This window comes from Amia ocellicauda, chromosome 18 (genome assembly GCF_036373705.1).
Source record: "Amia ocellicauda isolate fAmiCal2 chromosome 18, fAmiCal2.hap1, whole genome shotgun sequence".
NCBI lineage: Eukaryota > Metazoa > Chordata > Actinopteri > Amiiformes > Amiidae > Amia > Amia ocellicauda.
In genome coordinates, this window is record NC_089867.1 from 2,470,918 (window position 1) to 2,497,474 (window position 26,557).

Consider the following 26,557-nt stretch of genomic DNA (forward strand, 5'->3'; position numbering starts at 1 on the left):
GTCACTATGTTCAGTATAACTGGACCATGTACTGCTTCCAAGGGGAAACAGTCAGGTACTGGTCTGTCTGGCATATTGCATGTTCAGAAAAATATCAAACTGATTCTGCTTACGCTTACTTACGCTTTATGAATTTTACAAATATAACAATCTGAATGTAATATATAATCTAATATTTTGGCAAGAAAAGCACAGCTGCAGGTAGTATTGAAAGCACTAATCACTGTTTAATCACGGTCTTGTCATTATTGTTACAGGTTGAACTACCTTTGGTCATTTCATATTCTTATATTTGTATTGTTTTACCTTATGCAAAGTGCTGCTGCAGTTTTCTAAACAAAAAGAAAGAAGAGCATTTCAGTGCCACAGTTTACTAATGCAGTTCTGTAGCAGAGTGAGGTCCCTCAGAAGTGTAGCTCTCATTAAGCTGTGTCCATTGTTTTCAGAATCTAAGGGTTAAAAAAAAAAGGCCTAGTTAATCATTTCCAGATCAACCTGCATTCGTATCAGCCTGTGTGAGCGTCTGGTGGTCTGGGAACCATACATTTGATACCACTGGTATACACCAACTAATCAAGACTGTCCTAATGTTTGTGGTAATGCAGTACTGCTCATGACCACATGAGGGGGCTCTAAGTTCAATTAAACATTCAGCACATTCAAGACTTTCTTTTTACAAATGAGAGCGAGATGCAAGTATTTCAACAGTAAAGTTCGCTGGGATGGAAAAAATACTTGTATAAATTATACTTGGTACTATGGGATCAAAATGGATTACAAATAAGAGAAAACATTTAGTAAAATTCTTAAAGTTTAGAAAACATTGTGTTTAAGTAGTAAAGTTAACTACACCATCCCTATTAAAAAAGTAATTGAGTCTACAAGGAAGGAAGAAAGGGCTTCGAACAACATTTAGTGCTTCAAAAGCCCTGCAAAAATTCTATAGGCCTGCCAATATTACAAATGGTAAAACAAATGGTCACAGATGCAATCATTATGAAAATATGCTGCCTTTAGTTTATTTATATCCCATCCATACCATTTCTACAACACTGTTACAAAACAATTGACACGTCTATGCAGAAATGGTTTGTGCACACTGCTGGATTGGTAGTTCTCAATTTGTGTCTTCAGAATGAGTTCGCTCCAAGCACTGGTAATTAACAAACAGTCTGTTTTCGTGCCATCAAATACAAATGGAAGGGAGTGAATTCCATGGCAATGCGCTTGTGTCACTGCATTCCAGTGAGCCCTCTGCTGTGTATCCAGAGTCACAGTTCCCCAGGAGACAGTGGGAGAATGGCCCCCTTCCCAATAAAATCGCAGAGGGGAACAGAGCAACATTGTTCTATGGAAGGAGATAAGACGGTGGTGGTAGAAAGGTAGCACATCAGTAAAACCTCAATTCAAGTCAAAGGGCTAAGTGCTTGAATGGCGAGCAGGAGAGGGCATGAAACAGTGAAAACCCTGCACTGAAAATATTAGCAGTGAACCTCACTTTGGAGAGAGTTCTTTGGCAGATCTAAGAGGTGAGAGACAGATTAGTCAGGCTGCTGCTATTGCATTTGTGTTCATGCAGCAGTCTAGTGTATATCTGTGTGCACAACTGTGAGAAGCAGTTTGTAAGTGTATCTCTCAGGTGCTTTTTCCTGTATGCAGAAGGGTGAGGGGTCAATCACTCCCTGGTTGTCTGGTGGTCTGTGAGTTACACTGACCTGAAGCTGGTGTTTCAGATCAGTGGGGGATGTTTTCAGCTCTGAGAGACGGAATGGAGCGCAGGGTTCTTTTGGTGGCATTCGACTTGCTGCTGTGGAGCGAGGAGGTGTCTGAAATGGAATCATGGGAAGGTATAGTGAACAGCAGCACTGTTAGAGTGAAGAAACCAATCAGAAGCTGTGCAATTGACCTCATAGCTTTATATGCTTTCATTAGTGTGCCATGCAACATATCCATCAAACCTGTCTCATTCTGAGTAACACAGATGTTATGATAAATTACTGACTAAACACTGGGTCAATAGAGATACTTGGCTATAGTCAGCATTTTTCAATTCAATTATAAAGTATTCCCAATAATACCTTAATAAATACGGATGGGTCATGAAAAGCATCTGTAGTTCTGAGGGTGAAACCTCCTCCATTTTCTATTAAAAGGGCATTAACAGTTACTTTAATTTAAAACAGCATCTACAATTACACTAAAATGTTTATTGGACTGTGTTTCCCTGTGATGGAAACTGCTGTTAGTGGCCAAGCATTGCACTGGTGTCATGGGAGAGATTGTTACACTACAGCAGGTTTGATTTCACCCAGGAAACCTGATCCTGGACATTTGAAGCATAACCAGTCAGACCAGAATTAACCTGTGATGTGGATAATTAAGTCATTGGTCAAGGATAATTGGTCTGGATTGATTTAGTTTTATAAAGATATAAAAATAATAAACAATATTATGGTTGCCAACAGGAAAGACACATTCTTGTTTTTCAAGTAAAGGGCCAATAACAAAGAGCCTTGGTTATGGTATACTCAGTGTATGAGTGTGAATCAGTGAATATAGAAAGGATCAAGAGGCCGAAAGGCTTATGGTCTTGGGCTTCATGTAAGTTTCAGCAGATTCTCTGTATTGCATCCTGGACCAGCTCCTCATCTTAAGAGATAAACTTCTGCACTTTATCAACATCCATGGTAGGTCTATTTATTATTTGTTATGATTTGTTATCATTTGCTTTCTAATATGTTAATTCTGCAGTTTACATGGTTTTAGAATCCTCTATATGGAGAATTTTTTTTTTTTTCTAGTGAGCCCATGCATGGGTCATTAACTTAGATTAGATTTGTTCCAGACTGAAAGCTCCATATAAACTGGAGAGAAAGCTGCAGAGAGGGAATAGATGCAACATGAGCTATAGTTTTACGGTGTATGAGAGTCCAGCCAATCCAGATTTATTTTTACTGGGGAACACTTGAATTTAATTGAAAACAAATTATGAATTGAATTTTAACAACCTATTATTTTCTTTTGAGATTGAGATTTGAGATTTACCAAGCCTGACCTGTAAATTATTAGTAATTACTAGTAATTCAGCATATTTGCTCATGTCCTAATAGCTGATGATTCAAGAGGATCTATATAACCTGCTAGATGACCACCTTTGCTACCTGCTGCACAAAAATATAGATGCAACAATTCCAATGAGTTTCAGTTCATATAAAGATAATCAGTCAATTTAAATTAATGAATCAAATAATCAATCTATGGACTTTAAGTCTCAAGTTTTGAGGGACATTCCTGCAGCCAGAATGCGAATCGCACAATCCCTCAAAACTAGAGACATCTGTGGCATTAGAGTGGCCTTTTATTGCCCCCAGCACAAGGTGCACCTGTGTAATGATCATGCTGTTTAATCAGCTTGTCGATGTGCCACACCTGTCAGGTGGATGGATTATCTTGGCAAAGGAGAAATTAACAGGTATGTAAACAAATGTTTGCACAAAATTTGAGAGAAATAAGATTTTTGCATGTATGAAAAAATATTTCATTTCAGCTCATAAAACATGGAACCAACACCTACATGGTGAGTTTATATTTTTGATCAGTATACCTTTAAGCAGCCCAGCCCTACAGTGTACAGTGTGGAGTGTGTCATGCATCTACCTGGGTCTGAGGAAAGGGAGTGTGTGGTGTCTCTTAAATCTTGCTCGTTGTGGTGGTGAAGCTTCATCTCCTCTTGCTCCAGAGCCTCCAGGTATTTGGAGTAAGACCAGGAAATCTGAAGGAGAAACAAGACAAGCCAAAAAAATAAAAATAAATTACTAGTAGGAATACATAATCAGGTGGCAACTGTATGTGTAAAACACAGACTTCTTGTTGGATTGCTTGTCAGGTGGTCATTCAAATGTAGTTTCCTGCTTGGTTGCAACCAATTTGTTTGGAAAATGATTTGCCCAGATATTGCACATAGGATAGGTATGGATAGGATTCCTGAGCAAAAATGCTGTATGCTGGTGTGTCTTACCTGCTGACTCTGATATGCTGGGCCCCCATTCTCTCTCCCTGGCACCCCTCCCTCTTGGCTGCCACTGTAGACACTCTCATAGTCTCCAAAGAAATCTGCTGCAAAACTCGACTTCTTCTTGGCTTCTTCCTGTTCCTGATCATTAAACAGAAAAACCTGGTCGCATTCACTTGTTTACAAAACATATTATTCCCTATAAACACCTGTCGTAATGAATGTTGTAATTATACAGTGATTCAGTTGTGTTTCTTCCTGTCTATTAAACGTCTAACGATATAATGTATAATAATTACCACCACCCTGATACTGCTTTCCTTGTCTCTTCAAAGCATTACTCTTGCCGATTTACACCGGTCATTTGATTGGCCAAGAACACGGGGCCCTACATTAATGAACCACTTCTATCATTTAGCACCAGAATGTCATCAAATCCAGAAGCAGGAGTGAACGCAACTCCGGAAGTGTTTTCAGGACTCACTTTGGCTCGCCTGTCCTCCTCTCTGATCCTGCGCTGGAATTTCTCCTGCTGCTGCTCCCTCTTTCTCTGCAGCACAGGGAGGATCTTCTCCTCTTCCAGGCCGCTCCTGAAGGAGCAGAACTCTGGCCACAGCTTGAAGAGCACCCCGAACACTGTCATCTGGAGAGACGCACGCACACGCACACACACCTGCTCAGATGAAAGCACCTCCACTAGGAAATGGTCAGTAAGTAGCAGAAATGAGCTAAAATCTTGTGCAGCATGAATGAGAGAATAAAACGGATTAAACGATATTGATATTTTCAAATTGTTAAAGAGAAAGCTTTCAATTAAACTCAACAGTGGTGGTGTAACTCTCCAGTTCACAATGCACAATACTCTATGGCTATTATACCAGAGACCTACTGTTATGTTACTGGAGTCAATATTATTCCACAACATTTTTGAGGATTTCTATCATAACTCAAACTCTGCAGTAAAATACAATTCTATTGCAAAACAACTCCTGTGCCATCACTGTAGAATTGTGTCAGCACTGGCAGACCTGTGCCTCTCTGAATACATAGGGGCCCAGCTCCCTCCTCCTCTCCAGGATGGCGTGGGCCTGCTCAGGGGGGATGTCTATCTGCAGGGCGGGGGGGATGGTGGAGTTGATGAAGCAGTTGATTATGGTGGTCACCTTGCTCTGGATGGTGGCCTCGTCACAGTGCGAGTGGCACAAGTCCTAGACAAAGGAAGTTAATTGTTATTGTTGATCAGTTTATTTTCAAATGAGACTCGAAACCCTGACCTGGAAACAGTATTCAGGTGGGGAGAGAAATAGGAAAAGGAAAAACCTGAATAAATTAGTGGAGGAACATAACGAATGCAGATGCCTTCAAACAGGTTTACTGCATGATACAATTAAGCAATTAACATCATATCATGCTCTGTGGCATGTATAAAAAGGCCCAGTTGACCTTGATTTTGGATCAAGATGGCAAGAGGAAAGGATCTAAGTGACTTGACCACTACAGTGAGGGGGTCCAGAGGCTCTGTTATGCTATGGGGGGCATTTTCCTTGCATGGTTTGGGTCCACTTGTGCCCTTAGAGGGAAGGGTCACTGCAAATCATTACTATGTTATTTTGAGTGATCACCTTTATCCTATGGTGAAACATTTCTATCCTGATGGGAGTGGTCTCTTCCAGGATGACAATGCGCCCATCCAAAAGGCACAAGGGCTCACTGAATGGTTTGATGAGTATGAAAATTATGTGAATCATATGCTATGGCCTTCGCAGTCACCAGATCTCAACCCAATTGAACACCTATGGGAGATTTTGGACCGACGTGTTAAGACAGTGCTCTCCACCACCATCATCAAAACACCAAATGAGGAAATATATTTTGGAAGAATGGTGATTCATCTCTCCAGTAGAGTTCCAGGGACTCGTAGAATATACACTGATCAGCCACAACATGACCACTGACAGGTGAAGTGAAAACACTGATCTCGTTATCATGTCACCTGTCAGTGGGTGGGATATATTATACAGCAAGTGAACATTTTGTCCTCAAAGTTGATGTGTTAGAAGCAGGAAAAATGGTCAAGCGTAAGGATCTGAGTGACTTTGACAAGGGCCAAGTTGTGATGGCTAGACGACTGGGTCAGTGCATCTCCAAAACTGCAGCTCTTGTGGGGTGTTCCCAGTCTGCAGTGGTCAGTACCTATCAAAGGTGGTACAAGGAAGGAAAAGCAGTGAACCGGCGACAGGGTCATGGGTGGCCAAGGCTCATTGATGCACGTGGGGAGCGAAGGCTGGCCCATGTGGTCTGATCCAACAGACGAGCTACTGTAGCTCAAATTGCTGAAAAAGTTAATGCTGGTTCTGATAGAAAGGTGTCAGAACACACAGTGCATCGAAGTTTGTTGCGTATGGAGCTGCGTAGCCGCAGATCAGTCAGGGTGCCCATGCTGACCCCTGTCCACTGCCGAAAGCGCCTACAATGGGCACATGAGCATCAGAACTGGACCACCGAGCAATGGAAGAAGGTGCCCTGGTCTGATGAATCACGAGTTCAAGGTGTTGACTTGGCCTCCAAATTCCCCAGATCTCGATCCAATCGAGCATCTGTGGGATGTGCTGGCCAAACAAGTCCGATCCATGGAGGCCCCACCTCGCAACTTACAGGACTTAAAGGATCTGCTGCTAACGTTTTAGTACCAAATACCACAGCACACCTTCAGAGGTCTAGTGGAGTCAATGCCTCAATGGGTCAGGGCTTCTTTTGGCAGCAAAAGGGGGACCTACACAATATTAGGCAGGTGGTCATAATGTTATGGCTGATAGGTGTATACACGCACTGTACTGCTTTAGTTTTTAATCAAATGCATCAGCTTTCTCCAACGAACTTATGTTTAGAAACAGTAATGCAAAAATAGCAGAATTTAGCATGAAATTAACTATCAGTATCTCCTTTCCCCTGAAAGCTGATATCTCAGCTTCTGCCATAGCCCCCCTATCAGTCTACACCAGGGAACCTCACCTTATACCTTTGCACCTCCAGCCAGAAGAGCACTCCGTTTTCCAAGAAATCTCCTTTCAGGGACACAAAGCGCTGGAACTGACGGCAGGTCACCGGGTTCAGCAGGGCCTTCCGGAAGGCCAGGACTTCTTTGGATGACGTCACCCATTTACTGTCAATGTACTGTCAACATGATCCGGGGTGTTTATAGTGGAAATGCAGATATTTCAGTGAGGAAACGTACAATTGATAGAAACACCTGCTGAAGAAGTTATTTCAAAGGTCACTTGCACTTTTAAATGTCCTTATTTTCTGTCAAATAGAAGTTCACTCCATTTAGCTAGGCAGGCACATGAATAATTCCCACCTGATATGAGGGCTTTGTGAATTATAAATTCCATACGAGACGCCAGCCAGAATTTCCAAACATTCCAATACCTCTGATCTTGTATATATACACTGTATGTTGCTCTGTACAGGGAATTATCTGTATTTAAAATATACTACCAAACTCTGACCAAATAATTGAGACAGGTTAAGGAATTAATGTTTTTTCACTGTAAGGACATGTGTGTCAAATCCTTATGTGCGAGATTTAGAATAAGGTGTGAAGTGTGTCTCTTGTTTCACACAGTTTGTGGAACCAGAAATTATCAGCATTCCTTAAAGGTCCTCTCAACCCAGACTACATGAGATAACATCTATTATGTAAGAGAGAGATTCTTCACATGATGGATTACTTCATAGAGAAGGGAAGAGAGAGTCTGTCACTGCTCAGAAACTGAGACAGATTTATAACTTCTTTTAGCACCATCACACTGAATAATTCACTGCCAATACTTTCTGTTAGAGGGGAAAAACATCTGATAATATATTGGAAGCAACGAGAGCGGTTTTCTGTTAGTGTGTTTACTATAAATTACTCTTCCCTTGTATTTTTAAACGTGAATGAAACACATACCCATGTTAGTTTGAAGGGAAGGGTTTGAGTTCTATGTGTAGATACTGACAGTTACTGAATCACAAAGGCTCTTCAGAAAAAGGATAACTGACCTTCCACACCTCCCTCTTCTTCCTGTGTCTCGAGAAGGCCTGATCCTCAGCCACATCCTTCATCTGGGCCTGAAGAGGGGAGACAATCAACCTATGTTCTGACCTGCCAGCCCACAGCACTATCACACAAGCTTCACTGCATCTTACCTGACCTGCTCCAGCACTACAAAGGCACAAAGCAACATATTGTTTTGAACAGTTTCTGCTGTTTAAAGCATCCATTAAAACTGTTTGTGGGTGTGCCTTTTCTGGTATTATTAGGGTCTGTATATGCCACTTCTTTGAATTTTAATTATTTGCTTGAAAACACGTGAATGCCTATTAAATGCCAGTCAATTAAACAAAACTATTAATAGTATATTTAGATTGTCAATTATGTTCAAACACTTAAAGATTCCTTCCATTGCTCTTAAACAGTTTACGACAGGACCTCGTTGACAGTGTCCTCGCTTTCTTCTTCAATCAAGTCTGCACATTCTGTATTTCTCAAGCACTAGATTTGACAGGCTCCCTACTAGCTTGCACCCTACAGCCTAACTGACATACCTGCATCCTCTGCCTCTCTGCGAACTGCGGGGAGGCGAGGAACAGAGGCAGCCACTTCCTCTCGATGCGCCTCCTTACATGTCTCTGGACCTCGATCAGCACGGGTGCAGACAGACGCTCGTGGAGGATCCTGCCCCAGCCCCCACCCAGCTGCATCACCTGCCCTCACACACACACACAACAGACTGTGTCAACTCCTTCTGCCTCCTGTTGTCCACCCACACTCTGGCTCAAGCCTCTCTACAGCCTGGCCCTTTGCTTAATTGTTTTCCCTATAGAACCTACACAATGGGTCTAACCTGTTATTCCAGTTAGCACTTGAGTTATCATCTCACTGGAATGACAAATATATTCACACTGACATGGGTAAATGGTTCTCCTGATGTTTATAGGAAAGTTGAGAAGTTCACTGAAGTGCCTGGTCCAGTAGGACATGAGAAAATCTATTTGATCTAACACTGAGGCCAAAGTCTGTCAGCATTATTTAGTTCTGACTTTCTAACACAAAGACATTGTCCATCCCACCTCACAATCACTTTTAACCACAGTGTGATTGTTTTGTGTTTTTTTCCAAATTTTAAAGCAGTGCCTGTAAAAATGTGTAAATATAAATACTAAACTGAATTGTGACAAAGTTAGACAGCCATGGTTACCTCTTCCTGTTGCTCTCTGGTTGCAGGGCTGTTGGGCCCAAAGAAGTACTTCTTATTCAGGTACATGCTCTTAATGTCTTTGGACTTCTCCTCCCTCTTTTCTCTGTCCTTGTGGAGCATCCTTCTGAACTGCTCAATGTCCAGCCAGCACATCAGGTCCATACTACAGGAAATTAATTACAATAAGTACATTCATACACTTCTCTGTCATCCATACACTTCTCTGTCATTGTGTTGACATATTATCAACACAAGTCAATGGCATACAAATTTCCCTTTAATAATTTAAACACATTTAACTGTTATGGACAGTGTGGCTTATGTAGTATTTAGTGTTTATGTGATTTTCAGAAAGCACAGTGGGTGTTGCAGATTATAGTTATTTTGTTCCTTTTAATTATTTAACAATTACCAGGGACTGGAATCCAAGGACCACACTCCTTTTGGTAAATCTCCAGTGGTGCACACTAATGGTTGCAATAGTGAAAAGCCACTGAAATGGGCAAAAAATAACTGAGCCATGCTGGGTTTTCTAAAAAAAAAAAAGAGTATTCTAGATATTTTCACAGAGATACTGGGACATTTCTACAGAGTAAAACCAAGAGTGAGATGCCAGAAAGCTGTTCCCTAGTAACTACCTATGTTTGCCAGTGCCATTGTCTTTACAACATGGATCTGGGTGGAAGGGGAGGACTTACCTGGCAAAGTGTTCCTCCAGGAAGGAGCGGAAGTGCTCCAACTCCAGGCGTTGGTGCAGCAGACTACCTAGGCTATACCCGCGGAACTCCTCGGGCACCTGCGCCCACAGCTCTGGCTCTCTGGGGACCTCTGCCGGAGGAGCAGGGGGTTTGTGTTCAGGAACATCCTGGATAAGACAGAGATACTGGACTGAGATTCCTATAGCAAACAACCAAACCTTCAGACCAGTGTTCTTCAAAAGCCTGTCCTCAAGGAGCACAACCCAGTGACTGTTACACGTTTCTTTAATTTAACACCTGCCTTAGACCTAGGAAAGGAGTTATTTTGGTGCAGTAAAGTGAGAAATTAAGTCAATAAAATAATTAAGAGCTGAATGAAAAGAAGCACGCTGGTCCCCAAAGATCAGATTCAAAGAACACAATGGACAACGGACAAAAGAGGAGTTGACTGCATCTTATATAAAAGGTAGGCTGCTCTGGAGGGGTTTTCATTTTTGTTTTACAGGAAGTTGAGGGATTTAGCCAACTTTGGCAGGAGGGCAGAAGCATGAAATCACGTAGCGAATGGATATCTTGGATAAATGTCAGACAGATGTAAAAGGTGTGCAGTGCCTTACTTTCTTCAGTCTTTGCAGCATCTTCTTGTGCAGGGCCTTGAGTTTCCTGTAGTGCACCGAATCCAGGTGACGAGTCTCCTCCTCTAACTTCACCTTGGGACCAAACGACAAGCACAGTGATGCAACATGGCCTACGCAGACTCTGCGAAGGTCAATGCCAACTAGCCTTCGGAAGTGGGACACCTATATGGCTCATTCTGCTTAGGAGAAAGCAGGAGCTAAATTGTTTGTTATTTTGCAGTTTCTTTAGTTTTGCTGCCATTACTGACATGGATTGGTTTTGACATCCGTGGGGTTATTTGATGAAGAACAACTGAATAAGAACAATAAAATATTTATTACCAAACCAAACAAGATTGAAATGTTGTTTGTTTAAGGCCTCCATTACCATGGTAATAGTGTATGCTTTTAAATAACAACATATTTTCTCACTTACTCACACCCAAAAAACATTAAGAAAAGATTAACATAAAAATGTCTCCATTCTTGGCAATGAGAAGATCTATTCAAGGAGCATCATGCTCTCACTTTACGGAACAATTTATTATCACTTCATTCCAAATTTAACCATCAAAAGGTGTCCTGGCAATGTGCCACACTGTTAGCCCAGCAGTGCGTGTGTGCAGCATTCGTTTGTACCTTTTCATAAGCTGCCCTCTCGCAGGCTGTCATCTGTGTCCAGGGCTCCAGCAGCAGTGACAGAACATGTTCCTCTGCAGGGTCAAACAGCTCTTCAAAAGCTGGGGTCAGCTGGTCATAGATCTGCCTCCTGCTGCCCAGGTCAACACCAGTGTCCAGTGGTGCTCCATGACACACATATGTAGAATACAAGAGCTAAATAGAAGCAGTCAGACCATAAAAGGAACGTTAGCTCTCAGTGTTGAACCATGCAGTTTTCATTGTTCCAGTGTACCACCACTGTCTGCTTTCCCCAAAAATGCCAGAAAGATTCACAAAGAAGGCTTGAGGTCTGAATAATTAAAGGTTTGCACAACTGTGATGTTTTTACTCCAAGTAATTTATTCAAATGGTACGATTTTGATTAAATCCCATTATTTGTTGGAAATGTATCATTTTCCACAAATCATTTGCTTTATGAGCAACCAACCAAGTAAAGAGGAAGATTTCTCAAGGACTTCTCCCAGGTGAGTCACTTGTAAAACACTGGATTTAGTGAAAACCATGTGTGAAGCATGGCTGCCAACATAGCTAATATTTAATATAATGTTGTTTGTAATATAAACTCGAGCTTGAGCAATTGAGCAACATTTCCACTTAAATTGAAATTAAATTTTAAATACGTTTCCAAGTAACAACTTTATTTAATTCAGTTAACCAGACGCCATGCCAAGGTTTCTGTTTGTTAAACATTTATATATAAATCTAGGAGTTTCTCAATACACTTAAACTGGAAACCTAATGACGCCCATACACATGCAATTCTATTTCCTAAACCTACACTTATTGCTGCCCAATGTCCCAGTTGATTAAGTTACTTTTCTCTCCCTCTAGACCAGTGTTTCTCAAACTTTTTTGGCCTTCTGCTCACTCAAACGATGCAAACATTTCCACAGACCACCCCTGGTGACAAAACCCATTCATTTATTTGTAAATACCAGGAACAGAATATTATTCATATTGCTGGAACATAAAAAACATATGGTATTCAAAAACTGTATATATTTGTTATGTAGCTTTTATAAGTATTAGGCAAATAGGCTGTGTCTAACAGAATGTAGCTGTTAAGTGGGAATGGCTTACTTATATTGTAATATTGTTAATCAAACTGCATTCGCATCAGCCCATGAACCACCTGGAGGAACTTCTTGGACCACTGGCGGTCTAGGGACCACACTTTGAAAACCACAGCTCTATACAGTTTAAATACCCTTCATCAATCACCTGTGCCTGTCTGTGTAGTTTGTATGAGTTGAGGCCTTCTTGAAAGAACAGTCTGTGGTAATCCTGCAGTTCAAACCAGAAGTAAACACCATTCTTCCACAGCTGTAAAAAGCAGAAATGTCAGTGGAAGGGAAGTCCACTTCTTCCTGTCCTAGATGGTTTGTTCATACCAATGAATTTTTTCCCTACCACCATAAGTCTTGAAATCAACATTCCATTTCTGTCACAATTGATGAGGAGGACTTATGAAATAATTGGTTCACTTTATTCTCCTGTACACCTCTGACAAATGTTTTAGCTCCATGACATGATTCTAAACTCCTGTCTGCAGAGCTGGCCACAATGCAATATGTTTTATAGCTCTATGAATCACCACCATAGTGTTATGTTTTTAAATTGGTTCAGTTATGAACTGAATTGTGAAGTCAATTGGGCAGTTATGAGCTGAACTGGGTGGAATAAAAACGTTAAGACACTGCAGCCTTCCACACTTGGTACACCTGAATAGAGCAGACTGTCCTGGGATGACTCTGACGAGACACTGGCTGCATGTACATGCAAGGTCCTGTCATGCAGAATGTTGTACTTTAAGTGATTAATTTAAAATCTTAATTAATCAAGTCTTAAAATAAATTAAAAATAATTGAATAGTCCTTATAATTACTGCTCTGAATAAATAAGGCAGAGGGGAACTTTGAAGGTGCAATTACTATTGTAATTCAACATTTAGCCATTTACATTTTTCACTTAAAAGGACAACATTTGGTACAACTGAACTGTCTCCAACTATTAATATTATAAGCTATATAAAAAATAAATCTGTAATTTTAAGTTTTTAACTTTTTTGTAACAAAACTAAAACAAACAGTAAATGATAAAAAAGAAATTAACTGAAGTATTGAGAAAAACTATTAAACTTAAGTATTTATAGTGCTTACTTTCTGGCAGTTCGTGTTGCTATTGTGTACTGCTGTCCTGTACTGTAAAATAAGCTGCTTCATATGTGGAAATAAAAGGGCAACAGTTTTAATGATGAACAGCAAAGTCCTGCTGTTGCCAGAGACTGAGGGCGCTGCTGTGAGCCAGTGTACCTTGTTTCCAGAGAGCTCACAGAAGCGTGTGAAGCAGTAGCCTGTCCTGGGTTCGTGGTGCAGGGCTTGCAGCAGTCTCTCCATCTTCCGCCCACCTAGAACTGGACTGCTGCTGGAATGACACTGCAACACAGCACACAGTGAGCCTGTCTCCCCGCCCTGCACAAGAGCACTGTCTGATCTAATTTATTTTCAATGTACTAGGTATCTCTTAACCAACCCAATAGCAGATCATTTTAATTCAGTTCATAACACGATTCATTATTTGCAAGACACCCTTGAAAACTACTAGAAGCATTTCCAAAAACAATTCTCCAGATTTTATATTTATGTAGCCTTTGCCCATTGTTGTACTTAAAAACAAAGATCTTGTACACATTTATAGGACAGAGACACCAATTTTTAATAATTTAAAATCCTAGCTAATCTAACTGTCAAGTGTTAATGCAGCTAAAAAGTTCTGGAGAGGTGACTTACACAGGGCTCTGCTGAGGAGGGGCCTGCCTTCCACCCAAAGCTATGGGAGTATGAGCGATCTGTAATGGAGGAGGAGGAGCTGCCTGCCGAGAGAGGTCTGGGCCTGAGGACCCAAGAGAGCAGAACAACACTTTACAGTTGCTGACAATGCAACCACTGCAGCTCAAACACTCACAACATTCAAACAACAGCAGACCCGTTTCACTCAACACATTTAGTATGGGCCCACTATGAAGCAAAGGAGCTGGAAGTGAAAGTCTTGTGAAACATGGCCAGGATCTGCCACCTTTCAAATTGGAGAATATTCTGAGGACTGCAGAAGGCTAGTTTGATTTATTGTTCAGGCTCATTACATTTCTGCACGTTCGTGAAATTTATTGTCATGCTTCAGGATCCGTTCAAGATATTCCTGATTGCATAGTTGGCTCTTTTTGTAATCGCTACACTCTTTAGCTCTGCATCAAATTACTTTGGGTTTTTCAAATTTCATTCATTCAAGAAAGAGCTTGGTTGAAATTAAGGGGGTTGATTTGCTAGTAAAAACGAGCAAGCAGGCATTACGGCGCCCTATCCTTTGTAATCTTTCTCGTTATCGGTCTAATCATCAAGCTGCATATATGCATGGGGAGTGTGAAATTTAGATTTTATAGCGGCATTATTGAGGTTTTGTAGTGTGAAATATGCTGCTGTTTTTCTATTTTTGTTTTTGCCTATTTGTTTTGGGGTTTTTGTTTGATGAACTGATGATAGTGGTGTTAAATATATCTATAATTCTATAGATTTGTGTTTCAAATGTATGTGATGGGTGGAAGGGGTGTTCTCCCGTCGAATGGGGAGTGTGATTGTCTTGGATAAGAAAAATGTGGAACTATTTTTAAAGGTGGCAAAATCTTGCATTGGGGAAAAAAAACTTTTCTGACCTTCTCCTGGGTGTCGCAGTGGTCTTGCGGAGTATAGGCCCCAGCAGGCTCTTCTGGGGCTGTGTATGGCCTAGCAATACTGTGGGCCTGGTCTTCAGAGATGACACTACACAATTCACCAGCATCAGCTTCTAACACACAGAGAAACAGGATTCTGGCTTTGAACCGACGTTTGTTATACTGTTAAGATTTTGATTCCATTACAATTGATGAAAGGAATACAAATTTCCCAATGATCGGCAATGTTCAGTATTCAAGAAGTAAATGTCTTGAAATAAGGAAAAACTGAAATAAATATATATTTTTTATGTTCAGAAAAGGGACGGTTAGGTTATCTACAGAGTGAGTTGTTCAGACAAGGTAGACAAAGACTAGGGCTTAACCTTAGTCTAACAACACTCCTTAATAGAAAGTCTTTATATTAAATTATTTAAAAAGCCTACCTAATTGTATAAAATTAAAGGTTAACAAAGCTTCCCTTTGTATACTTGTTTCAAGCTGCAGATTCAGTTGTGAAATATCAATTAATGGAGAATGCCAAATTACTATTACCATTACTATTATTATTATTAAGCTATTTGGCAGGCAACTTACAATGTTATAATGGGCATTTTTGTAAGCTTGGGAAATGCTGGGCTTCACCATATACAGCTCTGGAAAAAATTAAGAGATCACTGCAAAATTATCAGTTTCTCTGGTTTTACTATGTATAGGTATGTGTTTGGGTAAAATGAACATTTTTGTTTTATTCTATAAACTACTGACAACATTTCTCCCAAATTCCAAATACAAATATTGTCATTTAGAGCATTTATTTGCAGAAAATGACAACTGGTCACAATTACAAAAAAGATGTTGTCAGACCTCGAATAATGCAAAGAAAATAAGTTAATATTCATTTGTAAACAACACAATAGTAATGTTTTAACTTAGGAAGAGTTCAGAAATCAATATTTGGTGGAATAACCCTGATTTTCAATCACAGCTTTCTTGCATCTTGGCATGCTCTCCACCAATCTTTCACATTGATGTTGGGTGCAAAAATTCAAGCAGCTCAGCTTTGTTTGATGGCTTGTGACCATCCATCTTCCTCTTGATCACATTCCAGAGGTTTTCAATGGGGTTCAGGTCTGGAGATTGTGCTGGCCATGACAGGGTCTTGATCTGGTGGTCCTCCATCCACACCTTGGTTGACCTGGCTGTGTTGCATGGAGCATTGTCCTGCTGGAAAAAACAATCCTCAGAGTTGGGGAACATTGTCAGAGCAGAAGGAAGTAAGTCTTCTTCCAGGACAACCTTGTACGTGGCTTGATTCATGCATCCTTCACAAAGACAAATCTGGCCAATTCCACCAAATTGTACAGTGGGTGCGAGTCACTGTGGCTTGTAGGCCTCTCCTATACATTAGACCACCAGGTGTTGGACTCATTGGACTCATCAGTGAACATGACCTTACTCCAGTCCTCTATGGTCCAATCCTTATGGTCTTTTGCAAACCTCAGCCAGGCTCTTCTTTGCTTCTCATTGATGAAGGGCTTTTTTCTAGCTTTGCACGACTTCAGCCCTGCCCCTAGGAGCCTGTTTCAAACTGTCCTCGCCATGCACTTCACCACAGCTGCCGTTTGCCATCCTACAGTTGTTGAATGACATTCGAATGAGTTGGTGGTCATGCCAGTGAGTGGAGAGTTGTTTTCACCCTCTGCCGGTCTGTAGCTTTGCTGTCCCCGATGTCTGCTGCTTGGCCTTGTTCTTATGAACCGCCATCTTTGAAATTTTAAGTAGCAACCTGACGCTCACTGTATCCCTCTGCCAGTAAAGCCAGAATTGAACCCTTCTTTTCTGCACTCAAAACTTTCCTTTTCAACTCTTTTGGCATGGTCAATAGTTATTTTTTGATTTCAATTACTTTTGAGAAACTACTAGCACTGTTTTTACCATCCAGCTGGTCCTTTTGCAAGAGGATAGTGATGACCACAGAAGTGTTTTTTATACTTTTCCTCATTAAATAAGATTTGGTTCAGGTGATCACCTAATCAGTACCTCATTCAGTAGAATGAGGTGTGCCTGTGTTGGAATTCAACAAACACTAGAATGGAATGGCTGCCATACATGTAGAGATGCTGATTTAAGAAAAAATTGCAGTGGTCTCTTATTTTTTTAGCCCATAGGTGTACTGCAGCAGCCCTCACTGACAACCCCAAATCCATTAGACAGAAAACATCTTAAGCTACATATTAAACAACAGTTAATGGATAGATCATTAATGGAAATACATTGGTTAGATTTACATGGAACCTGTTGTTCTCTCGTCATGTTTTGTAGATGTGATTAGTAATATCAGTATTATAATTATAATACTTTGATTTATCTCAATCTTAGCTAAAACTGGCAGGTCCCTGTTGAAAGAAATGTCCATAGTCAGCACCCTATAGGAAACTTTATAACTGCAAAACAGTGCATTATAAAGCCAATGCCGTGATTGATTCAGGACATTTTACACTATTTATGTCAGATTAGACTGTTGGTCCCCATTGCAGGCCATGGCTTGAGAAGAGGTCCCCAGGCCTGAAGACTCTGGGCCCTCCAGTGCTAGAGAAAAGAAAATTCTGTGACTTCTGACTGCACCCCTGCTGTTTACCTGTGGAGCCAGACAGACATTGGGCACGCAGGACTTTGGCCGCAGTGGCAACAGGGTGATGGTGCGTGGACTGGGGTCAATGTTACTAGGGGGTCGCAGTTGACGCTCTCGCCACATCTTGAGCTGGGCCATACCCTTCTCTGTAGCTGCCATCAGTGCCAAGCAAAACCTTGGGCCCCTGACAAACACACATGAGAATTAGAAACAAGATTAATATGCTCAGAAATATACAAAAGCAACTAAAATTAATGGTCTATTCTCTAATTTCATGCTCTAGTGTCTTAAGAATGGTTTTCCCAACACAGGAAATTTGATATCTACATTCTAAGAGGTAAATTGTGCTTTCAAATAGCTTGCTGTTTACTTGGTGGTTGCAATTTCCATTTCCATCTATGTACTTGGAATTATCTTCGAGATCCTCTGCTTTTATTTCTTCCTTGATTATTATTGTTATTTTCAGAATGGGACACAATGAGACAGAGCTGAAATACGGGGTAGCACCTGTTTTGTTCACAGCATTGTGCAGTGTTGTTTTGCTTGCGTTACCTGCCTTCTGTTGTCTAGAAGAGTTAAGAAGCACAGGATGTAGCCCCAGCAAAAACAACAGTAGGAATCAGCCAGAGGATACAGTTTCTTACCAGTACAGTAACAGAGGCTCAGTGACCCTGAGCTGGATTTTCCGCAGGTGCAATTCTGTCCAACAGAATGCCTGTGACAAGGTGAGTCTGGACAGCAGCTCTGCGTTGAGGCGACTGTGACCACTGCTTAACAGGTACCGGCTTTTCATATTTTGCAGATGTCTATCACAGCAAAAAAAAAAAAAATTGCTACAAAAAGATGCTATTATGAAAGTTGTTCATCAGCCACAACTGCTTAGTACTTCATACACAAATTCCATGAGGATGGACACTACAAATACACCATTTATGAATATATAACCAAAATACACAGGCCCACATCTCAGTAACCATACAGTTAATTTACTTGTTCTTACCTGCTTGATTCAATTTTATATTCTGCACTTTACATAAGATTCTGAAGAGTACTTTCACGCCTTGAATCAAAGCTGTAGGCCTAAACAAAACAAATCTCTATAAAAAAAAAAATATATATATATATATATATATATATATACATACAGTGAAGAATACCTGTCTTTCCTCACTGGATCCTCAATATTCTTTAGTCTTTCGATATCCATCCACAAACTGAACTGCTTTTCTCCAAGTGTTCCCTGTAAGAAATTCTTGAAACGTTCCAGGCCATGACTAGTACTGAAGACATTACCATGGAGACCATTATCATCTTCCTCAACTGCCTCTTCATCAGAGTCTGACACCACACTCTCCTCCTCTAGTCTGTTCTGCTCAGGAGCAGAGGGCTCCTTGGTCTGATCTTCCTGCAGTCCTTCTCTTGCAGGAAGATCCTCTGTTGCTTTATCTGTGACAGCAGGCTCATCCAAGCTGTTGACATCAAATGCTGCTCCCTCATTTTCTCTCAGTGGGTCTCCACATAGTTCAGAGACGGTGTTTTTCAGAACCCTGTCCACCAAGTAGGAGACAAAGTCCTCTAATGCTGGGCTTCCTGGTTTTGAGGGACTCTCTGCATCTGAGGCACATGCTTCTGTTAGGCTTGCCTCCTCCTTCTCCCAGGCTTCCAAGTCCTCTCTGTCACACTCAATCCCACTCTCACAGGACATGTCCAGGAGCACTGTGGACGGGGTTTGCGACGGCGAGTCTGGGATACAGGCAAAGCAGCTGTCATCCAGACTTTTTAGGCTCTTGTAGGATGAGGTGTGTGCAAGCGCTCCTTTCCTTCTGGGGCTGAAATGTGGTACTCGCAAATGTTCTCCATCCAGACTGATGGAGAGTTCTTCTGCAGAGGCAATACCTAAAACATTAAAGCATAAACTATCATCTGACTACACTAAAGCAGACTAATACAGAGTTCAAGAAGTTAGTCAACCAGTACCCTGCATGGCTTAAATACATTGGAGTGCACCAATGCGTGTAAATTAAATCAATCATTATAATTGATTCATTACTTTCTTAATTTGACAAAAACAATAAGATTTAACATTGACTGAAGCTTAACTTTGTGATTGTGGATAAGAAACCTATTTTGATCACTTATACACTATAATAAATGCTCAAATTTCATGCAAATTTTTTGGGGATATCTAATTTCCTTTTGCAGGGAAATGGCCCAGCTCATACTTGTCTAGTTAATCACCGACCTCTTTCAGTGTCCAGATCTAGAGGGAATCAAACCCACAGTTTGTGGGTTTACTAAGAAATATCTTAAAGCCTGTAAAACCTCTGACTCACATTAACCAGGCCCAGCTTGTAGGCAATCCTCCAGGTCCTGTTGTTTGCTTCTGCCTTGCGATTGCCCTTATTTTACAGCCTGTACTTCTCTTTATGACTTTGTGCTGCATCTTTACTTATTTGCATCCTATGAAAGTGCTTAAGGCATTTGATAGTTTCTTACTTTAAATAAAGACACATTGCTTTAAGCATAGTCAGATCAATTCTGAACATTAATAATTGAGGGAGTGTAATAGGAATGAACAGTTTCATGTGACAGTATGAACATATCTGACAGCATCCAGTAGTGAAGAGATTACCAAAGCTGCTTGAAGCACTCGTGCTGCCCCCAGTCTCCTGACGCGGGATCCACAGTCTGTCCATCCCCTCAGAGGCACAGAGCGGTGTCCGCAAAGACTGTGTACTAATCAGCGTTTGACTCTTCCTGGCCAGAGTGAACCACTCCTTATTCTCCAGAACAGAAGCCTGTAAATTTAAAAAATATACTAACCATTTCCAAGAGCCCAGCTCTAATTTTTCATTTCATTATTGCTTTGCTAAAACATTTTGAGGTTCTTATTGAAACTACAAAGGACTGTCTAGGATATAGGTGTACAACTCCTTCTATCTGAGAACTTTTCTCAGGATCAAAGGGTGCCTTACTGAAAGATTTGTGGTCAGTTTGAGAAATGGGGCTCTGGATTTTGCTGGTTTGGCCTCACTTGTTTGGACTGGCAGCTGTGCAAGCTATATTTCTCGCCTGTTATTTTAGATTATTATTAATACCATGGGTGTTACCACATGATTGTTACACTGGGTTTGAATTTTTCCCAGAGAACTTTCTACATCTGCAGATGATTTATTTATCATTTTTTGCCGTCAGCAATCCAGTATGTGTTTTGCCCGACAATGGAAGACTTTTAAAAATGCCTTGTCGCAATTAGTTCAAATGATAGCTACCAAAGATTTTTTTTTAAAAGTGTTTTAAGTACATCATCACAATTACATATAACTGACATATCTTTAACATTCAATTCATAACAAACATTTTATCAGCTGGTGGAGGAGGATTACCGTGACAGTATGGGAGTACTTTGAAATTTGTAATTTCTTTTTACAGCTTCAGTTTTTCTGTACACATGCAGCTTTTCCTTAACAGAGGTTGAAACAGGAATCTTACCTGACCCAGTGAGACACAGAAAGTCCTCATTATGGTCTCATTATCATCTTCTAGCAGGGCAGGAGTGCTCGGTTCTCTAGTCACAGACCATGGGTGAAAAGCTGGGTCTATCTGCAGCTTTAGATCTAAGCTGTTCTCATCTATCTGAGACAGCAATTTGGCCAACCTAGAGTATTGAAATCAAACAAAGAATAAGAAACCCATCAGAGCTTACCCTTCACTTTCTTTCTCTTGCAGAGGACAGTTTTATATGACCATTAAAAATCACTCCATGTTGCAATGATCATCGCTCCCTTGGATTTAATTTTATGAGAAAATGTCTTGAGAGAGCTTTTTGTGTATTTAAAAGGATACAACTGGCTTCTGAACAGACATTTGCACTTTATTTGTCTTAAACTCTTAAAGGATATTTATCACAGCCTTTTATTCATAGCCTTTCATGTCTTTTGTTTTGACGTATGTTACTCCAGTTGAGCCTGAAAAAAAGTCATTGGAAAAAAGCATTACAAATATCAGGTGAATACTATTAATAAACTTTTTTTCACAACTTATGTATTGCCTGAATTGTACCTGCCAACAAGTACCCTTCAACATAAGTACAGGACACATGGGATTGTATATGCTTTGCAAAGCACAGTCATCATTCTGGCACATTAACTGATACTAATATCACTGTGACAAACAAAGGAGGGGCTACTTAATGTCAAGAGACTGTAGATCCTACACCAATTCATTAAACAGTCCTTAGCAACTAAACAACAAAAGGGCAAAGAACATGAGGCAAACATTTTTAAATAATCTGATTACTACAGAAATTGTGATTTTTGATTTTACAGTTTACGGTCTGCTTTCAAGAGAAGAGAAACAACATTAAGCAGAATAATGTATTTATCTAATTATGATACAACATGATAAGAATGTTGTGAAACATAAAAGAAGAACAGCACACAGTTGCTCCGCAAACACAATTTTAACAAGCCAGTACATGCTGAAGTATCCTTATGCAATGTTTACCAATCTCACAGTGTACCAGCCATGAAGTAGAGGTGACATACACTCACCTAAAGGATTATTAGGAACACCTGTTCAATTTCTCATTAATGCAATTATCTAACCAACCAATCACATGGCAGTTGCTTCAACGCATTTAGGGGTGTGGTCCTGGTCAAGACAATCTCCTGAACTCCAAACTGAATGTCTGAATGGGAAAGAAAGGTGATTTAAGCAATTTTGAGCGTGGCATGGTTGTTGGTGCTAGACGGGCCGGTCTGAGTATTTCACAATCTGCTCAGTTACTGGGATTTTCACGCACAAACATTTCTAGGGTTTACAAAGAATGGTGTGAAAAGGGAAAAACATCCAGTATGCGGCAGTCCTGTGGGCGAAAATGCCTTGTTGATGCTAGAGGTCAGAGGAGAATGGGCCGACTGATTCAAGCTGATAGAAGAGCAACTTTGACTGAAATAACCACTCGTTACAACCGAGGTATGCAGCAAAGCATTTGTGAAGCCACAACACGTAAAACCTTGAGGCGGATGGGCTACAACAGCAGAAGACCCCACCGGGTACCACTCATCTCCACTACAAATAGGAAAAAGAGGCTACAATTTGCACAAGCTCACCAAAATTGGACAGTTGAAGACTGGAAAAATGTTGCCTGGTCTGATGAGTCTCGATTTCTGTTGAGACATTCAGATGGTAGAGTCAGAATTTGGCGTAAACAGAATGAGAACATGGATCCATCATGCCTTGTTACCACTGTGCAGGCTGGTGGTGGTGGTGTAATGGTGTGGGGGATGTTTTCTTGGCACACTTTAGGCCCCTTAGTGCCAATTGGGCATCATTTAAATGCCACGGCCTACCTGAGCATTGTTTCTGACCATGTCCATCCCTTTATGACCACCATGTACCCATCCTCTGATGGCTACTTCCAGCAGGATAATGCACCATGTCACAAAGGTCGAATCATTTCAAATTGGTTTCTTGAACATGACAATGAGTTCACTGTACTAAACTGGCCCCCACAGTCACCAAATCTCAACCCAATAGAGCATCTTTGGGATGTGGTGGAACGGGAGCTTCGTGCCCTGGATGTGCATCCCACAAATCTCCATCAAACTGCAAGATGCTATCCTATCAATATGGGCCAACATTTCTAAAGAATGCTTTCAGCACCTTGTTGAATCAATGCCACGTAGAATTAAGGCAGTTCTGAAGGCAAAAGGGGGTCAAACACAGTATTAGTATGGTGTTCCTAATAATCCTTTAGGTGAGTGTATATCAGCTATGTCCACCTGAACTACCATAGAAAAATACCCTATTTTGGCTCTGTGCCACTTACCAGTTCAAAAAAATTACATGAAAATAAAAAAGAAAAGTCTCTGGAGAACATCACTGTAGCAGATGTGGCACAGGCTTCCACAGTTCAGTTTTTACCTGTATTCAAAGTAGCAATCACTATGCAGGAATAAAGGCACTCTCTCCTTTCTAATCCATTGAACCCCTTGTTCTCTGTCCAAGCACTGAAAAGACAGATTTTTTTATCGTTAGAATGTTAACAGTATTATACAATGGTAGAATAATAATTTCAAAGAAAGTGACACTTCCCTGGTTAATGTACATATGTACTGGAGTCTTTACTAGGTATTGTATGTCTTGGAAGTAACATGACAAGAATTGCTTTAAAAAAAAAAAAGATTAATTGCCCTGTTGTCTTTGAATTGTATAACAAGTTCTCAGTTTTGAGACAGGTTTGCTATTTTTATGGATCGGGGAGTAGAATTACGTTATATAAGCAATTGCCACTGTGTTTCTTTCCTTAGACACATAAGATCAAAGATCAACACTCATACTTTTTCTCTTTACGTTTTCTCTTTTGTTGCATCATCTTACCGTAACATTGTAGGTGTTATCAATTATATTTATGGAAGGTAATGGCTCGGCAGGCATGGAATCACATTCTCTTCTTTTAACGTCACAGGTGGAGATTTTTGATTTATATGTGGCTAGCAAAGCTTTTATCTGATTGGACAGCAAATCTGCAGCATTGGTGACCACTTCAAAGACTCCAGTGTCTTTATTGAATGTTATAGCCTCTGAAAAGGTCTGTTGGGAAATCAATACAGAGATGTATACAGTGTCACAAACACACAGGCCACAAGTCACAGGCTAAAGGACTCAAAGGGAAGCTCTCTCCATGTTTCTTTTTTTTAAATCAGTCAAGCCAAATTGACAAATGAATGTGTAACGTCTGAACAGATATCATGTCTGTTTAAGATTATGCAAAAGACTGAGTCTGCATGACACTTATCTTCTAGAGCAGGGATTCCCAATGTATGGTGATGGAGGACCAATTTCCCAAGGTTGCATGGGGTGGGGGGTGTTTGCACTAGAAAATGAACCACCTGTTTTATTTCTTATACATTTCTGTTAGGGAACATGTATTAAGTTAATTGTTGTTTTATTATTTGCCCAAAAATTACATGTGCAATTGGTAACAGACAATTATCATAAAGTGTAAAAATATACTAAAGTTTCAGAAAAGCGGTGGTGTTGGCTTTCGGGGGCTGCATTTGACCCCCGGGCCGCACTCTGGGAACCCCTGTTCTAGAGTTATGGTTCCAGTATGCTCTAATTGTTCATGTTACATCAACAAAACATGTGTTAAGTGTATTTTCTGACACACCTATGCAAACATCTGACTCATTAAATAATTTGTATGGCCGGTTTGAATGTACTGCATGATTTATATTGTGGTAATGTATTTTCCATTCGTCATCACTTTTACAAGAAAAATAGAAGAGCTTAAAAGAACAACTATGTTTTTCATCATTTTAAAACCACTGTGCTACCACTACTATTACTACTACTACTACTACTACTACTATTAACAACAACAATATGCAATGCAAACAGCTATGATGTTTGAAATGGTATATTGGTCTATACCCTTGCAATTTAGATTATCATCACTTTAAATATTTACTTTGCAATACAAACTACGAGCAAGTGCAAATGCATGTCAATTGTTTCCACACTTTTAATGCGGTGTGGACTTTAAATATTCCCTTACCGGAAGACTCAAGAATTCATTGAAATAGTGCGCCAGTAGGTCATCTCTAACTAAGTAATCCTCCTGTTAAGACAGCAGAAAATGTTTAGAAAGTTAAAGCACTACAAACTATTATTTGTTGCGTCAAACAACTGTCTCCTAATGCAATTATTGTGTAATTAGTTTTTGTTTAGTCAACACAAGTTTGGCAAAAGACTAACATTTAAAAATTCCCAGGCTACCCAAGGAAACAGTACGCAAATCAGACGATTGCTACACATGGGCTACAGCTGTATATAGCTATTCTCCACCACATGCGTCCTTAATTGCAGTGCATCGAATGAGTACTTTATTGGTACACCTGCTGTAAAATGTCTCGTTATTGTAGCCAAAAGACAATCATATATTTTGTATTTGTCGTCATAAAACGATAAACCTGTGTTAAGAATAATTTTACATGTTTAGTATTTAATAATTTAATTGAAAAATAGATTTTAAAGGGGAGTGAACGAACCAAAACATGCAACAATAAATACTCACAAAATTGTTGTTGGATATATCCGGTGGCTCTGAAAAGTAAACAAAATACTTATGTTGTTACAAAATTAGTTCTGTTGTTACTAGTCAAGTATTTGGTAAATCAGTATTTTTTAAAACGATTATGCAAACTTTTTACGGTAGTAATCTATCCAGTTTTGTTATAGAAAAAAGGCATGGCATTTATAGGAGTATAGTAACAATTACGTATTTCCTCACCCACAGTCAATTGCTTCACCAACATTTTCGGAATCAAAGCGGTGGTTTGATGTCACAATCCCTTCGTGCTTGGTGCACTCCTCGGGGTTAGATCAAATAGATTGTCCTTTAAATGTGTCGCATAAGAGCCGTTTCGGGGGGTTGCTATGGAGCTGCGCACAATGCGGACCAGCGAGAACAAGCTTTCACACAGACGCTGCGCAAACACGTTGCTGAACCTGGGCACGACTGTACCAATCCGCACCAATGATTCCTGCACGTTTTTCACTTTGGGGTAATTGTTGATCAGTGTGCAAGACCTTTAGACACATGCATCAGCTGCAAAACAGTACAAGTTACAGCAGCAAAACAATAAGTGGAATGGTTGCTACCTCGTCACTGTCTAACCAGTGATACACTTTACACAAAAAAACAAAATGGATGGAAATCTGAACTGAATATTACACGATACATGGAACACACTTTATACGAACTGATAATAGCCTGTGCTATATCGCAGTTGTCTAAATATTAAATATGTAAGGAGCCTGCTTTGTTTAGTGTACAGTGGTAATTTGTACTAACGATTTGACACTATCCAATTAGATATAAAGCTAGAATACTAAATAAATGCACTTCCATTTGAATTCCATTATTAAAAGTTCTAAAAGTTATCCCTGGCAGATA

At 40.2% G+C, this 26,557-nt stretch overlaps 1 protein-coding gene across 5 annotated transcripts; it reads right to left on the minus strand.

The window, feature by feature from the left end:
• Positions 1-202: 202 nt before the first annotated feature.
• Positions 203-26,099, minus strand: rgs22 (regulator of G protein signaling 22). 5 transcript variants are annotated; one of them, XM_066691056.1, is made up of 27 exons: positions 25,892-26,099; positions 25,676-25,704; positions 25,157-25,219; positions 23,977-24,189; positions 23,521-23,606; positions 21,085-21,250; positions 20,225-20,390; positions 18,750-19,473; positions 18,237-18,398; positions 17,599-17,776; positions 14,961-15,091; positions 14,041-14,143; positions 13,564-13,686; positions 12,473-12,574; positions 11,210-11,404; positions 10,571-10,663; positions 9,954-10,120; positions 9,256-9,418; positions 8,603-8,761; positions 8,057-8,125; positions 7,025-7,186; positions 5,041-5,220; positions 4,497-4,655; positions 4,019-4,153; positions 3,658-3,772; positions 1,716-1,826; positions 203-449 (listed from the first exon to the last, which is right to left on the minus strand). In XM_066691056.1, the coding sequence occupies exons 1-26, from the start codon at positions 25,914-25,916 to the stop codon at positions 1,735-1,737; spliced, it is 3,960 nt and encodes a 1,319-aa protein (XP_066547153.1). In that variant the 5' UTR covers positions 25,917-26,099; the 3' UTR covers positions 203-449; positions 1,716-1,734. The 5 variants fall into 5 exon arrangements, with proteins under 5 accessions (XP_066547153.1, XP_066547152.1, XP_066547150.1 ...); XM_066691055.1 differs by having other exon boundaries at positions 14,961-15,088; positions 18,750-19,488; positions 25,892-26,098; XM_066691053.1 differs by having other exon boundaries at positions 18,750-19,488; positions 25,892-26,098.
• Positions 26,100-26,557: the final 458 nt, after the last annotated feature.